General features: G+C 54.0%; 1 protein-coding gene and 2 long non-coding RNA genes across 3 annotated transcripts; 2 read left to right on the top strand and 1 right to left on the bottom strand.

Moving 5' to 3' along the window:
• Positions 1–916: 916 nt before the first annotated feature.
• LOC147577719 (uncharacterized) lies at positions 917–2,993 on the top strand. Its single transcript, XM_086715234.1, has 2 exons — positions 917–1,631; positions 1,763–2,993. The coding sequence occupies exons 1-2, from the start codon at positions 1,282–1,284 to the stop codon at positions 1,986–1,988; spliced, it is 576 nt and encodes a 191-aa protein (XP_086571360.1). The 5' UTR covers positions 917–1,281; the 3' UTR covers positions 1,989–2,993.
• Positions 2,994–3,303: 310 nt separating this feature from the next.
• Positions 3,304–4,491, top strand: LOC147577718 (uncharacterized). Its single transcript, XR_015254128.1, has 2 exons — positions 3,304–3,756; positions 4,167–4,491. It is a non-coding gene; the product is annotated as an uncharacterized LOC147577718 (long non-coding RNA).
• Positions 4,492–6,812: 2,321 nt separating this feature from the next.
• On the bottom strand, positions 6,813–14,097 carry LOC147577717 (uncharacterized). Its single transcript, XR_015254378.1, has 3 exons — positions 13,960–14,097; positions 8,117–8,247; positions 6,813–7,955 (listed from the first exon to the last, which is right to left on the bottom strand). It is a non-coding gene; the product is annotated as an uncharacterized LOC147577717 (long non-coding RNA).
• Positions 14,098–14,720: the final 623 nt, after the last annotated feature.

Here is a 14,720-nt window from a genome sequence, read left to right as displayed (position 1 = left end):
ATGGGGCGGGCAAAGGCCCTGGGGCAGGAATCGTGTCACCCTCCCTGGCTCTTTGCCTGTCATAGCACTGGCTCTCTGGCTTAGGGTATTTCCTGACCAGCCCTGACCTGGTATATTAAAGAGGCCCCTGCGGGGGGGAGGCATCACCACCAAGCCCGGCCAGAGAGGCAGCCACGTGTGGTGTCCAGGCCCCGGGGTCAGGGCCACGCTGGGTTTGCGGCAGCTGGGGGCCCGTACTGTGGGCCAAGCCCCAGGGCTCAGGTGCCCTGGCCTCCGGCCCCTCTCTGCTCCCTGGGAATGCAGCCACAGCCGGGCCCTCCCCCAGGACGTGGCCACAAGGCCTGGGCCGCTGGGGACGGACGCTCCCAGGAAGAGCTGAAATCCCGACGGGCAGGCCCCGAGGGGCCCCATCTGCGCTGGCTGTTGGCCCGCACCTTTGCCGAGTGCTCCCCACGCCCTGGCTGGGGCCCCCCACACCTTGGGCAGGGTTTGCGAACCTGCCGAGGGTCCGTCCGGCCTGCTCAGAGCCGGCAGAGGTGAGCGGTGGGCAATGGACCCCCTCACGCACGCACCTTTGCCCGGGGCGTCCTCGGCTCTTTGGGGTCCAGTCCTAGAGGTGGGATTCGGGGGATCCGCTCGGGCTGCTGGAACAGAACACACCCGGGACCCGAGGCTTCAAGGACAGACATCTCCTTCTCGCTGATCTGGAGGCTGGACGCCCATGATCAAGGCGCCAGCACATTCCGTTTCCGTGAGCGCTCCCTTCCTGGCAGGCGGCTGCCCTCTTGCTCACGGGTCGAGGTGGGGGGGGCGGCGGGAGAAAGGGGGGAGAGCTCAGTCTTCTGCTCCCCCGGGGGGCTCACCCCGTGACCTCATCTCACCCGAATGACCCCCCCCCAAGGTGCTGCCTCCTACCGCCACCCCGTGGGGGTTGGGGGCTTTGGCTTAGGAACCGCGGCGCCAGCCGCAAGGGGACCGGGCCCTCCAGGCACAGGTGGAACCAGGGAGGGAGCCCCCACCCCCCAATGGGCCGAGCTTTGTGTGGGGAGAAGCGGCCCCAGGAGCAGACGGGCTGATTCGCGGACAGTGGGCCGCGGCGGGGGGAGCTGCTCAGGGACGGGGTGCACTGGGCACGGGGCGCGCGCACGGGCCTCTGAGTGTGGGCACACAGGCCCCCGTCGGCATGCGCGGGGAGCTTCCGCTGTGCAAGGGCAACCAGGCGCGGGGTGCCTGGGCCAGCTCCCCACCACCTCCTCCCCCAGCTTCCTCCGAGTTCGAGCGATGGATGCGCGGATCAAGTGCCAGGGGGCGCGGCTGGGCTGCACGTTGGCGCCATCGTCTGGACCCGTCCGCTACCCGTCTCGGTATCAGAGACTGACCCTGGGCCCCGCCGCGACACCACCCCGCAAAGATACCAACCGGCCGCTCGGCGGCCCTTGTCCCGTGGAACCGTTTCCGGGCTGGGAAGGCCGGCTCTCCACCTGGGGCCTGGCGTGCGCTCCGGGCGCAGGCTTGCTCTTCCTGCTTTTCCAGCACCGCACCCGGGCCCCTATAGATGCGGCGCAGACACAGCGTTTTGTGAATGCAGAGCCGCTCCTCTGCCCGTGGTCTCCTCCCAGAGCCAGCGACAGGTGGGTGGCACTGTGGCCGCGTTAGTAGCATCCACGGATTCGGGAAGCGGGCGGGCACACAGGTGGTCCCACCCATCCCGAGTGGCTGACTGTGAGCCCCCCACCCCCCACCTTTGGCCGTGTGGGTTCAGACGTTCTGGTGCCCAGAGGACGCGTGTCACCGAGGTCACGCTAGGAAGAGCCCTCATGAGTTTCGGACGGTCCTGCCTGGTCGCTCTCGCCGGACTGTGTCAGGAGACCCCCAGGCGCGAAAGGCTGACTCTGGCGGCGGCCGAGCCTGAGGAGTCTGGTGTCTGGGATGCCAGGGACTGGGACACGCCCACGTGTGCACCTGCTGTGCTCGAGTGCCGGCTGTAGCTCTGAACGGGTAAGCTTGGGGTTGACGGCCTGAAAAGGCGTAGGACCCAGGCTGTCAGGTCAGCTGGACCAGGAGGAGTCCCGGCCCCGGGGCAGGCAAGACAGAGGACGGGGCGCGGCGAGTGCTTGTCACGGTCCTGAGATCCGTCGGGGCCGTGGGGCTGTGGTCGATGGCACCGGCTCCCTTTCCGGAAGATTCCGCAGGGATGGAGGTCGCAGACTCACCGGGACCCGTGCCCGGGGAAGGTGCGTTTCCTGAGACAAGAGCGCGTGGGTGCTGCTGGGGCCCGCTCGGACCCCCCGCTGGACCAGAGGCTCCGTCTGCCCGGTGCGCCAGTGTCGATGGGCGGGACTCGCCCCGCCCTGGAAGTCAGCTGTCCCCTGGGGAGGCTTACGGCCATCTCTGCCTTCTCTGAGGCCCCAGGGCCCGGCCCCGGCCCTTCCCGTCCCCCCGCAGGCTTTCACAGACCAGCGCTGCCTGAGAACGCACACGCCATGCGTCCCGCGGCTGGGGCACCGGGAGCAAGGGAGGCCCTAGGGGGCCGGGAGGTCCGAGTGACACAGACCTCGAGAGGTCCCCGGGGACAAGAGCGCTGAGAACGAGGCCGAGATCCGGTTCCACCCCCTGGGGCCTCATCCTTCGCTGGCCTTCCTAACGGTCGCTGTGGCAGAAACAGGGCCCCAGAAACCCCAGTGCCTGCAGCCCGGTCCCAGACACTCTGTTGCTTTCTAAATTTAGAGCTTATAAAAACCACTGAATGGCTGGAAAGCAGGGAAAAAAAGAAAAGTAGAATTGTGTGCCCATATATGTATATACGTTCAAGTGCCAGGGGTGAGGGAGACGTGGTATTTATATCCCGATGACTGGGATGTCCCCACACACTTCTTCTAAGGAAACATCCACCGTCTGAACGACCCACCACCATTCTCCCTTGGTCCTCACACCTCTCCCTCTGGATTTGGACCCTGTCACCCCACTGGGCGTCCTTGGCCAGCCCTCCCATCGTCCCCACCCCCAGCTCGGAAAGTCCTCTGATACAAACGGGGTGGCTTCTGGGAGTGCCAACTTCGTCCTGGGTCCTCTCAGGATGTGCCCTCTGTGCCCACTGGGGATGCGCCCTCTGTCCCTCTGGGGACGCGTCCTCTGTGCCCGCTGGGGACGTGCCCTCTGTGCCCACTGGGGATGCGTCCTCTGTGCCTGCTGGGGATGTACCCTCTGTACCCGCTGGGAACGCGCCCTCTGTGCCCGCTGGGGACACCCCCTCTGTGCCAGCTGGGGCTACTCAGCTGATGGGGACACATCAACAGCACATGCTCACCCCTCGCACTCCGGAGGCCGGGAGTCCAGAGTGGGGCACCGGCAGATTCAGAGCCCCGTGGGGATTGTCTTCCGGATTCATAGACGACGTGTTCTCCTGTGTTCTCACGTGCAAGAAGGGACAAGAGAGCTCTCTGGGGTCTTGCACAAGGGCACCAACCCCATCGTGGGCCCCCCCTTCAGACACGGTCAGCTCCCCAAGGCCCCCCTCCTAACACCCTCACCTCAGGGTGGTGACACATTCGCTGTCTGAACGCTGAGGGGGTGCTCCTGAGGCCCCCAAATAGTCCTGAAGCCTCCAAGGTCCTGCTTCAGCAAAGGCAGGCCCCTGTCTGGTGGGCAGAGGCCCTGGGACTCCAGGAACCCCTGGCTGTCCGCACACCCCAGAAACCTCATCCCTGTCTCACTAATCGCCTCTGGAGGGGACCACGTGAAGACCCCCGAACCCAGGTCAGACTCTCACCTGTCCGCATGCTGGGGAACCACACGCACTGTCCCCGTCACGGCTTAGCGCTCCCTGCCTGGCAGGTGTGTGTGTGTGTGTGTGTGTGTGTGTGTGTGTGTGTTTGCGTGAGTGTTAAAGAGAGAGAGAGAGCTCTCCTGTCCAGGAAGATTCCAGTCGAGATAACCCGAGAACCGTCCTATTTACGAAATAGCTTAGAATGGCCAGGTAAAATATGACACACATCTCTTAAAGAGAGCTGAGCTTGCAAAAGAGTAATGGAATTTTCCAGGGGCCCAAAAGTGAATAACATGACCCAAACCAGTAATAGAGGTTAGCTAATGCCGCGGCTGCCTGGGGGCTGGCTCCCAGCTGCGGAATGTGACGTAAACGGTCTTGAAACGTGTTTCCGCGACAGGGCACGAGGCCCCGCGACACCTAGGGCCCAGGCGGGGGAAACGGCTTCTGCACGAAGCCACCTCAGTGAACGGAACAAACCAACAAAAGCCGCCCGCCCGCACACGGATGTCATAAGCAGGCTCGTCATCGGTCGTTACCTGGACTGAGATAGAAAGTTTGAAAGCCCGACAAGAAGCATTTTCAGAATGATGCTCCTCCACAAAAGCAAGGGGGCCACTCACAAAAATCATCAACATCAACTTTTTAAAGTTCTAGAAATTCCCCCTAAGGCCTTGACAATTGGGAGCGCGTTTGTTCATAAAACGGTTGAATCCGGATGAGAATAGGGCGTCTGTGGCCTTTTCGCTCGCCATCCCCCCCTCCCACCCCCCGGGCACTGTTACAGTCTGAACACCAGCACGTGGGCTGTGAGAGACCAGCCTACAGACCAGGGGGACGTGTGAGTGCGTTCCCAAGGAGCCAAAGGCCACGTGCGTGTGCAGGGACTTGTGCCCAGCAAGGACCTGGGTGGGGGGGGCTGTGAATCTCTCACCTCCCGCTGACCTTGAGACTCGGCATGAGCAGGAACTGAAGGTGAACTCAGAACCACCCTGCTGGGGCACTGATGTCCTTCTCAGTAAAGTCCGGAGCGCTTATTGGCTCAAGGTATTTAAGGACATCTTCTCCCAAACGTAAGCTGACCTGCTAAGCAACCAAGCAGAAGTTTCTGTGGCCACCACGACAAGGACAATTGACTTCTAATTTATAGAATGAGTTCGGGAAAGTCACTAAATAAAGAAAGAGAAGCAGCAGCCAATCTCTGGGGAAAAGGGAATCTGATTTCCAGACTTGCCATGTTATATTACCTAAAATGTTGATCTGCCTTTTTTTTTAAGTTTATTTATTTATTTTGAGAGAGAGAGAGAGAGAGAGAGAGAGAGAGAGAGAGCACAAGTAGGGGAGGGGCAGAGAGACAGGGAGAGAGAGAGTCCCAAGCAGGCTCCCCTCTGTGAGCCCAGAGCCCAATGTGGGGCTCGATCTCACAAACTGTGAGATCATGACCTGAGCTGGAATCAAGAGTGGGATGCTTCACCGAGCCACCCAGGCACCCCTAAAATGTTGATCTTTCAACAAAAATTTGCCACGTGCACACACACACACACACACACACACACACACAATAGGACAATGTATTCCTGCCCCTCAGGAAGCCCCATTGTTGCACTTACTAGACAAAGATTGAAATCAGCTATTATATCGTGTGTTAACTATGCTCAGATAGAAAAAATTGGAGGCGCCCGGGTGGCTCAGTCAGTTAAGTGTACAACTCTTAGTTTCTGCTCAGGTGATGATCTCACAGTTCATGGGATCCAGCCCCACCTGGGGTCCTGCACCGATGGCACAGAGACTTCTTGGGATTCTCTCTCTGCCCCTCCCCTGCTTGCTCTCTCTCTTTCTCAAAATAAGAACTTCAAAATTCACTTTTAAAAAAAACTGAATAAATCGAATAAAGAAATGGGCAAGAAAAAGAAATAAAAGGCGCCCGGGTTGGAGAAAAAGCAAAACTACATTTATTCACGGATAATATCATCTTGTACATAGAAAATCCTAAGAAAGAAAAACCTATAAGACCTAAGAACACTGATCAGCATACAAAAAGGGATTATAGTTCTACATACTATCAGTGAACTATCTGAAAATGAAATTAAGGAAACCATTTGATTTGTAACGACTTCAAAAAGAATGAAATCGTAAGGAGTACATGCAACAAAAGGTATTTATTGCTTGCACACTGAGAACACCATGATGAAATGAAAGAATAAAGGACATAAATAAATGGAAAGACACCTGTGATCCTGGATCAGAAGACTTAATCCTGGGAACATAGCACCATTCCCTAACTGGTCTGCAGAGACAATGAAATCCCTGTCAAATCTCAGTTGCCTTTTTGAAAAAAACAGAACCTGAGGGGTGCCTGGGTGGCTCAGTCACCAACTTAAGCGACCAACTTCGGCTCAGGGCACGATTTCGCAATCTGTGGGTTTGAGCCCCGCATCGGGCTCTGTGCTGATGGCTCGGAGCCTGGAGCCTGCTTCGGATCCTGTGTGTGTCTCTCTCTCTCTCTCTCTCTGCTCTTCCCCCACTCATGTTGTCTCTCTCTTTCTCTCAAAAATAAAATAAAGCATTTTTTAAAAATTTAAAAAAAGAAATAAAAAAAAAACAGAACCTGATAAATGATCCTAAAAGTCATATGGAAATGCAAAAGGCCCAGAATAAACAATCTTGGGAGGGGAGAAGAAGAACAAATTTGAGCGAGGCATATCTCAAGGACACAGGAACCAATCAGAAAGCACTCACCGGCCAAAGCTGAAACAATTTGAATAAGAAAATAAATAATACTAGTATTTGATTAAAACCTGGAGGGGAAGATATCTACAAGTCCATAAGCAAATGATTGAATAAATAAATAAATGTGGGAAGGGGGCGCCTGGCTGGCTGAGTCAGAGAAGCGGGCAACTCTTGATCTCGGGGTTGAGGTTCGAGCCCCACAGTGGGTGTAGACATTACATAAAAAAATAAAATCTTTTGATAAGGAAAGAAAGAAAGAAAGAAAGAAAGAAAGAAAGAAAGAAAGAAAGAAAGAAAGAAGGAAGGAAACGGGCAATTCTTCTTCACGGTAATATTCCGATTAATACACGTAAAATGGTTGGATGGACGGCGATTTTAAAATCACCTCTACAAAACCGTGGTGATAACCACTGTAGGCAAGATCCACCAATGGAAGCTAGAATTAGTGGGTAAAAGCTTACGGAGAAATGGGATGTTTGGGCAGCCTTAAAGCATTCCTCAAATACAAACGGAAAATCGCGATTTTGCAGTGTAAACCCTGACAGAGATGAAGGTTAATGTCACTGCTACAAGCTGTGGCACCAGCCCAGGCTCCCTGACATACAGCATCGAGGGCATAGAATTCCCTCCCCCCAAATCCACCACCACAATGTAATCATGAGAAAACAAAATCCCTGTGGGATCCGGGACTGGGTCCTGGCTCATAACAAGTACCTTAGCAGGAAACCTGGTGAAATCCAAACGAAGTCCATCATTTGGTTTTTAAAAACAGAAGCAAAAAAGTAAACATAACTATCTGGAAAAACAAATCTCTGCCCATTAAAGATAATTCCAAATATACACATAAAATACATCATCAGAATCTACGAATTTTAGAGGGTGGTCTCTGAAATACTTGATAAGTATAACATCGCGATTCTGAATCAACTGTTTCAGAAACTAGAAACAAGAAACACCCGCCCAAATCATCTAGTGAAGCTAAAATCACTTTGATAATCAAGATTGGGAAAGGACAGCACAAGAAGGGGCAAGTTATAGGCTAAATTCATTTATGATCATAGTAAAAATCATAAATAATAATCTAAAGATTAAATCCGGCAATGTGAAACATGCATACAAGCAAAACACAAAATATTATGACCAAAGTAGATTTACCAGAGGAATGCAAGGCTGGTTTAACAGTAGGAAGTCTGACTCAAATTAGTTGCCATGAGTATTAACTGAGCTCAGGTTTGAAAGCGTTCGACAGAACAAAAGTGGCTTGAACACATAAGGTTTAATTCTCCCTTGCGTGGAAAGTTGGAGAGAGGCCATCTGGCTGGCATGGCAGCTCCCTTTCAGGAGATTATCCGAGGAGCCAGCCTCCTTCTGCTTTGTCTTCATCGCCTCTGGGGTATGGCCCTCGCTGTCTGGTCCAAGAGGATTCAGATCACAACCACATGTCTGTGTAGAGCAGAAGCTGAGAAAACAAAAACACAAACAACCAAAAAACCCGAACATCCTTCTGTGCACCATCCCAAAACAGTCCTAGAATTGCACGTGTCACTCCACCGCTGTTAGTGACATCGTTAGCTTGGCCACGACTACCTACAAGGGAGGCCGGGCTGTGGGGCTTATTACCTCGGGCAGCTGAATCATGTTGAGCTGAGTCATGTTGAGCACACAGCCAACAATTCTACTGCTATGAGAGCAAATATGTTTCCATCTCTCGGCAACATGTGGTCCTCTCCTCCAGGTCTGGATGTGCCTCCCTACAGAGCAGGAGAAGACACGTCATATACCCCCCCCAGACAGACACCTACAACACAATGGTGGGAGCAGGAATTTCATCGGCAGATGTGACTAAGTGCTGAATCAGCTGATAGGGAAATGTTCCCTGGTGGGCCTCACCTAATCAGGTGGTCCCTTAAAGGGAGTAGGCTTGTTCTGGCAGAAGAGATTTGAAGCATGAGAGGGATGGTCTATGCTGCTGGGTTTAAAGATGGAGGGGGCCACATGGTGAGGATTTGAGAGTAGCTTCTGGGAGCTGAGAACAGACCAGCCAGCAAGGAAATACTGATTCCTGCCAACAATGACATAAGTTTGAAAGAGGACCCCTAACAGAAGGGAACGCAATCTGGCAGACACCTTGGCTGAAGTCACACGAGGTCCTGAGCAGAGAACAGCCAGGCTGTACCCTGACTCCTGACTCAGAAACTCTGAGGTAATAAAAAGGGGGTGTTGTGAGCCACCCGACGTGTGGTATTTGTTACGCAGCCTAGGGGGCTGCTACACTTTCTGTCTCTGCTTACAAGCGACTAGCTCCATTTTAATGTTATTCCCATCCTTACAGACTCACAAAGGAGAAGAGTCTGGAAGCAGATGCATCATATGGACATTTGACTTCTGACAAAATAGCAGCACAGAGGAGTGGGGAGAGGAAGACATTGTTAAGCAATTGTCCTGGGTCAATTGGATAGTCACATGCAGAAGAAAATGAAAATTGGTCCCTACCTCACACCATGCAAAAAAATATACCCAGATGGGGTGTAGCTGTAAATGTAAAAGGAACAACGATAAAGCTTCCAGAGGACATCGTGGAGTATGTTCACGACCGTGGGCAGGCCGGGATTTTAAGCAGCACTCAGAGGACTAACCATAAGAAAGGGAGTAATAAACTGAACTGTGTAGAATTGAATTTCAATCATTACAAAATGCTACTATGAGAGCAAAGAGCAAGCCGGCACGTGGAACAGCACCCCTGCGGCAATACAATTGGTGTTCGCAGAGGACACAAACAACAGGCAACCCTACAGGAAGGTGGGCAAAAGTCTTGAACAGGCCCCAGATGAGGGAGGGACACCACAGGGCCAGACGACCCGGAACAGCTCCCGGCCTTCTTAGTCGGCAGCAAAATGCAAGTCAAGGCCACGGTGAGCACCACCGCACACCTCAGCCGGCCGTGTGCTGGCAGGATGGGGAACGACAGGCCCCCCCCCCCCCCCCCCCCCGTGCGCGGCCAGAGAGTCTGCAGTAGGGCGGACCCTGTGAGAGACTGTTTGGAAGTCCCGCTAAAACCAGAACGTCACTCAGATCCAGGTGCTGATGCCCAACAGAAATGGCGCCCACGCGAATCAAAAGGCATTTACAAGGTGGTTGATATGACCCTCAATCAAAATATCATAAAACCGGAAATGACCCAACTTCATCAATGTTAAAATGTACAAATCTATTGTGCATTAAAAATTTTTTTTTAACATTTATTATTGAGAGACAGAGAGACACGGAGCACGAGCAGGGGATGGGTAGAGAGAGGGGGAGACACCGAATCTGAGGCAGGTCCCAAGTTCTGAGCTGTCATCACAGAGCCCGACGCGGGGCTCGAACTCACAAACCGTGAGATCATGACCTGAGCCTGAGTCAGTCGCTCAACCGACTGAGCCACCCAGGCGCCCCAAATCTATCACGCATTTAAACAAGGGGCCACTATGAAGGCACAAGAAGGCAACAGTGATTATTAACAAGAAGGCCCTGGTGATTATTCTTGGCAATGACACCGTGCACCTCACACACAAACATGGCGCAGAAGAGACCAGACACGGCCGAGCAGGCTGCGTGACTCCACTCGCGCAGAGTTCAGGAATAGCAACGTGTCCACAGCAGTGCAAGTCAGGACAGTCACTACCTTCAGTGCAAAGGTGGGGGTGTAAAGGTCCTTCCCCAGGAAGGACCCAGCCGTCTTCTGGGGTTCTGGAATGTTCTGTTTCTCAGTCTGGGTTCCGAGTGAACGGGTGTGCCCAGTTGTTGAAAATGCATTCAATCGCACACTTACGACTTGCACCTTTTTTTTCTGTATGGTGTTGTATTTTTATAAATGTTCATTTAAAAATCAAGAATGGGGCACCTGGGTGGCTCAGGCGGTTAAGCGTCCGACTTCGGCTCAGGTCATGATCTCACATTTCGTGGGTTTGAACCCCACGTCGGGCTCTGTGCTGACAGCTCGGAGCCTGGAGCCTGCTTCGGATTCTGTGTCTCTGTCTCTCTCTGCCCCTCCCCTGCTCATGCTCTGTCTCTCTCTCTCTCTCTCTCTCTCTCAAAAATAAACATTATAAAAAAATTAAAAATCAAGAGTAAACAGAAAAGATAAGACATTCCAACAGAAAAATGGGCAAAGGCTATGAGTGTTTTATAGATGCAGAAACAACCGCCTGGGCATTGAGGCAGCGATGCTCGAAGTCAGCAGGCAGGAGGGAATGTTAATTAGGCCGCCCCACAGATGCCCGATGGGCAGCCACACAGGGTCTGAGGCACCAAGCGGGGGCGACCTCTCTCACACCGCTGGGGCCAGAGGCCCCCGAGTCGGTGCAACAACCCCCCGTGTCATTTGGCCAGCTTCGTCTGTAAAGTCACACCTTCTGCCAGCAATCCCACCATTAGGCGCGTTCCCTAAAAGAGCTCACTGGTGTGCACCCAGGAATCGCGTGCAGGAATAGCCCCGAATGCCGTCACCAGGACAGCGGGTGAACACCGCGGGGTGTAGCCTCGCTCCTCCCAACGGGTGCTCCACCCGACAGCACATCACACGGGAAGCCACTTACAGCCCGTCCAGACCACATGCAAAGCAGGACTAAACGTGCGATGCCCAGCGGAAGAGTACAAACCAGGCCTGGCAATGATCGAGACCAAATCTGAGAGATTCCAAGTGGGAACAGGACGGAATCAAGGGCTGTCCAACGGGATAAAGGTGACAAAGGTGGGCGGGAGTGTGAGTAGGGGGTTTGCCTGTTGTTCTCTGTACTTTTCTCTATGCTTGTAAGATTCCAAGGAGGAAGAGTCCTGTGAAGAAGCCGACGGAAATGAGAACACAGCCTGGCTCCCCTCCCCCGAGCGAGGCCCCTGTGCCCCTCTGCCTGCATCTCCCCCACGGGGATATGGTACGGTGTGTCTTCCTAAGGGTCCCTAGAGGAACAGCCTTGGGTTTTGGTCCCAGCTCCCTGGTCCCGGGTATCCCCAGTCCCTCTTACTGTCCCCACCGGAGGACACCACGCAGGAAGCCTATGGAATGAGTGTTGGCACGGGGAGGCTGTCCCCACACGGCTGACTCCTACAGCCTGCCACCTCACCAGAGATCTCGCTCAGCCAGACCTAGCGTCAGGCCACCTGGACCACAGCGGTCACTGTGGTCCATCCCTGTTGTGACGGTGGGCAAGTGCTCGGCTACCATTCAAAGGAGAGTCCGAAGCTCATGGAATGCTGGGCCCAGGTTCCCACAGGTGGGGGTCACAGGAGGGCCACTGCTCCACTTGGCCTGTATTTCTCTGGCCCGGGGCACCGTAGAGGGAGGGAGAGGAAGGCTGTGGAGCCTGGGCCACCCCTAGTTAATGGCCCCTGACTCTCACTTCCCCGGTGTTAAGCCCCCCTCCTCCCTGCCCACTAATTATCTGGAGGTTTTCCAGATCCTGGGCCTGAAAAGGGATTTCTTGGGGGATTTGGGTTGGACAGGGAGAGCCTTTCCTGCAGGAAGGGCCTCCAGGTGCCCGGCCCCAGTCCCAGACAGAGGGCTTGTTCTTCATCTGGCCTCTGTGCACATGCAATTTATTCACTGACTTCCTGGTTCTTCTGGTCTTCACTGAACCACCAGCCTACCCCATAGCCCAAGAGAGGGTGGTGTATTGCCATAATGCCAGAAGGGAATTCACACATCAGTTGAACACTTAGTAGGATCCAAGTAAATACTTCTTGGATGGATGGATGGATGGATGGATGGATGGATGGATGGATGAGTGGGTTGGTGGGTGGGTGGGTGGATGGATGGATGAATGAATGGATGGATGGATGAAATGAGTGGGTTGGTGGGTGGGTGGATGGATGGATGGATGGATGGATGAATGAGCGTGTTGGTGGGTGGGTGGACAGATGGATGGACGTATGGATGGACAGATGAATGGATGTATGTATGTATGAGTGAATAGATGGATAGATGAATGGATGGCTGGCTGGCTGGCTGGCTGGATGGATGGATGGATGGATAAGTGGATGGGTGGGCAGGTGAACAGACGAATGATTGGGTGAATGGATGGATGGATGGATGGATGGATGGATGGATGGATGGATGAGTGGGTTGGTGGGTGGGTGGATGGATGGATGAATGAGTGGGTTGGTGGGTGGGTGGATGGATGGATGGATGGATGGATGGATGGATGGATGGATAGATGAATGAGTGGGTTGATGGCTGGGTGGACAGATGGATGGATGTATGGGTGGACAGATGAATGGATGGATATATGTATGAGTGGATGGATGGATAGATGAATGCCTGGCTGGCTGGCTGGCTGGCTGGCTGCTGGCTGGCTAAGTGGATGGGTGGGCAGGTGAACAGATGAATGATTGGGTGGATGGATGGGTGGATGGATGGTTGGATAAGTAGATGGACGGTTGGGTAGGAGAACAGATGGATGAAGGGATAAGTAAATGGTAAATAGACGAGTAAATTGGAGTAAACTGATGGCAGTCTCTGCAACTTTTGACTCTACCTGAAGCTGAGGTTTCCTCTTGGGGTATTTATTCAGAAAACTCCCACCAACAGCTCCCTTGGGGTCTCAGGAGCCCAGTGAATGGAATCACAGTCCTCACTGGCCAGGAAGCCACATTCAGTTTAGCTTTTACGACAACAGAAAGCATGTTCTAAGGAATCCAAAGCAGTTTCCATACCTCCAGAAGTGGGTCAGGAGGTGGCAGCTTCAGTTGTCTGAGCAACAGTGAGCTTTGGATTCAGCTTCCAGGCCCTCCTTGTCAGGCTCACTTTTAGGAATATTCTGAGTCCACCCCGGACGGGATGGGGCACGCAGGGCAAGGGCCCTTTCGGAACAGCAAGGACACAGGCCCTCCCCAAGTCCCAGGGAGAGCTGGGAGCTTTTTCTGAGAAAGTGGAAGTCATGAAAACTGAAGCCCATTCTTCTCATCAAGGTCCTAGACACTGTAGAAACCACAAGCAGCCCCTGGCTTCCGGAACTTTCCTCCTAGATTGGAAGATTCAGCTAAGATATTAAAAACAGGAGCACCCTGTCCAACAGCTACAGTTTCAGAGTAAAGCCAGGTGTTTGCACGTCAGGAGCATACGAGCAGGAAAGAGCCCAGTGGGCGTTGGGAGGGTAGGACGCTGTCTGGCAAAGGGGAGGCCACATCCATGAGGACCCGCAGCCTCTGAGCACGTTTGGCAGATGCACCGGTGGCTGCAGTGGTCTAGAAAGACCCGAAATCTTGGCCCAGGGAAGAGGAGAGACCAGGGTCCGCCAGGACACAGCTGGCCAAATGGTAGGGGGTCTCCTGTAACCCACACAATAGCAACCGAGGTCTGCGGGGCTCTTCCCTGGGGAGGTTTCCTAAGAGACCGTTGCTGGTCTGTTGTGCAGAACGTTAGTGAGTTTTGCATATGCCAATAAAAAAAATAAAAGCCGCTATTAAAATGAACCCCTGGCACATACCTGGTTTAGATCACATAGGAGCTGGCCTTTTGCACTGGAATTTGCAGCATCTGTCGCAATTAAGCCTTGCTTTTTAGCTTCAAGATATTAGCCCGATCACTAGTGTTCTGTTTGGACATGAATAGCGCATTGTTCTGCCCCGAGCAGCCTGCAGCCTCGCAGACACCATTAAACGGCTTTGCGGCCCAATTAGAAATGGAGGTAGGCTGGCGGTGGGGGCGGGGACTGACCACCAGGGCCAGGCGCTTCATGGACACAAGTCAGGGGAGGCAGCTAACGTGGACCATGTGTGGGAGAGCGGGCTCCGACACGCACGGCCGGCTGCATGACAAGCAAAGACGTGTTCATCCATCTTGACTTTGGACGTGCCCCTGGCCCAAACAAGGTGGCCAGAGCAGGGTGTGGGGCGGCTCCCTGGGGCCTGAGAGATGGACGTCCTGGCTGACGGCAGGGCCGAGGGAGTTCTCACGGGAGGCCCACGTGGGGTTCCCACCATACCCACCAGCTGCATCCTCCAAGCACCCCCTCCCTGTGGGGGCACGCATACACACTTGCACACACTCAGACACACATACTGATGTGCACACAGTCACACGCACACGCATACATTCACACACCGTCCTTCTCACATGCACAAAACAAGGTATCCCACTATCGCCGCTCCCTCCCACCCCCATACCTCCTGTGACCAGCACATTATTTCATGACCTGCTGTTTTCCCTCCGCAGCTGAATCTAGGAAATACGTTCGGGCAAATTGAG

The sequence above is a fragment of the Puma concolor genome, chromosome C1, assembly GCF_028749965.1.
Source record: "Puma concolor isolate L17-30 chromosome C1, mPumCon1.1.hap2, whole genome shotgun sequence".
Lineage (NCBI taxonomy): Eukaryota > Metazoa > Chordata > Mammalia > Carnivora > Felidae > Puma > Puma concolor.
Note: the sequence above shows the minus strand (reverse complement) of the source record. Positions and strands in the feature narration are given on the sequence as shown.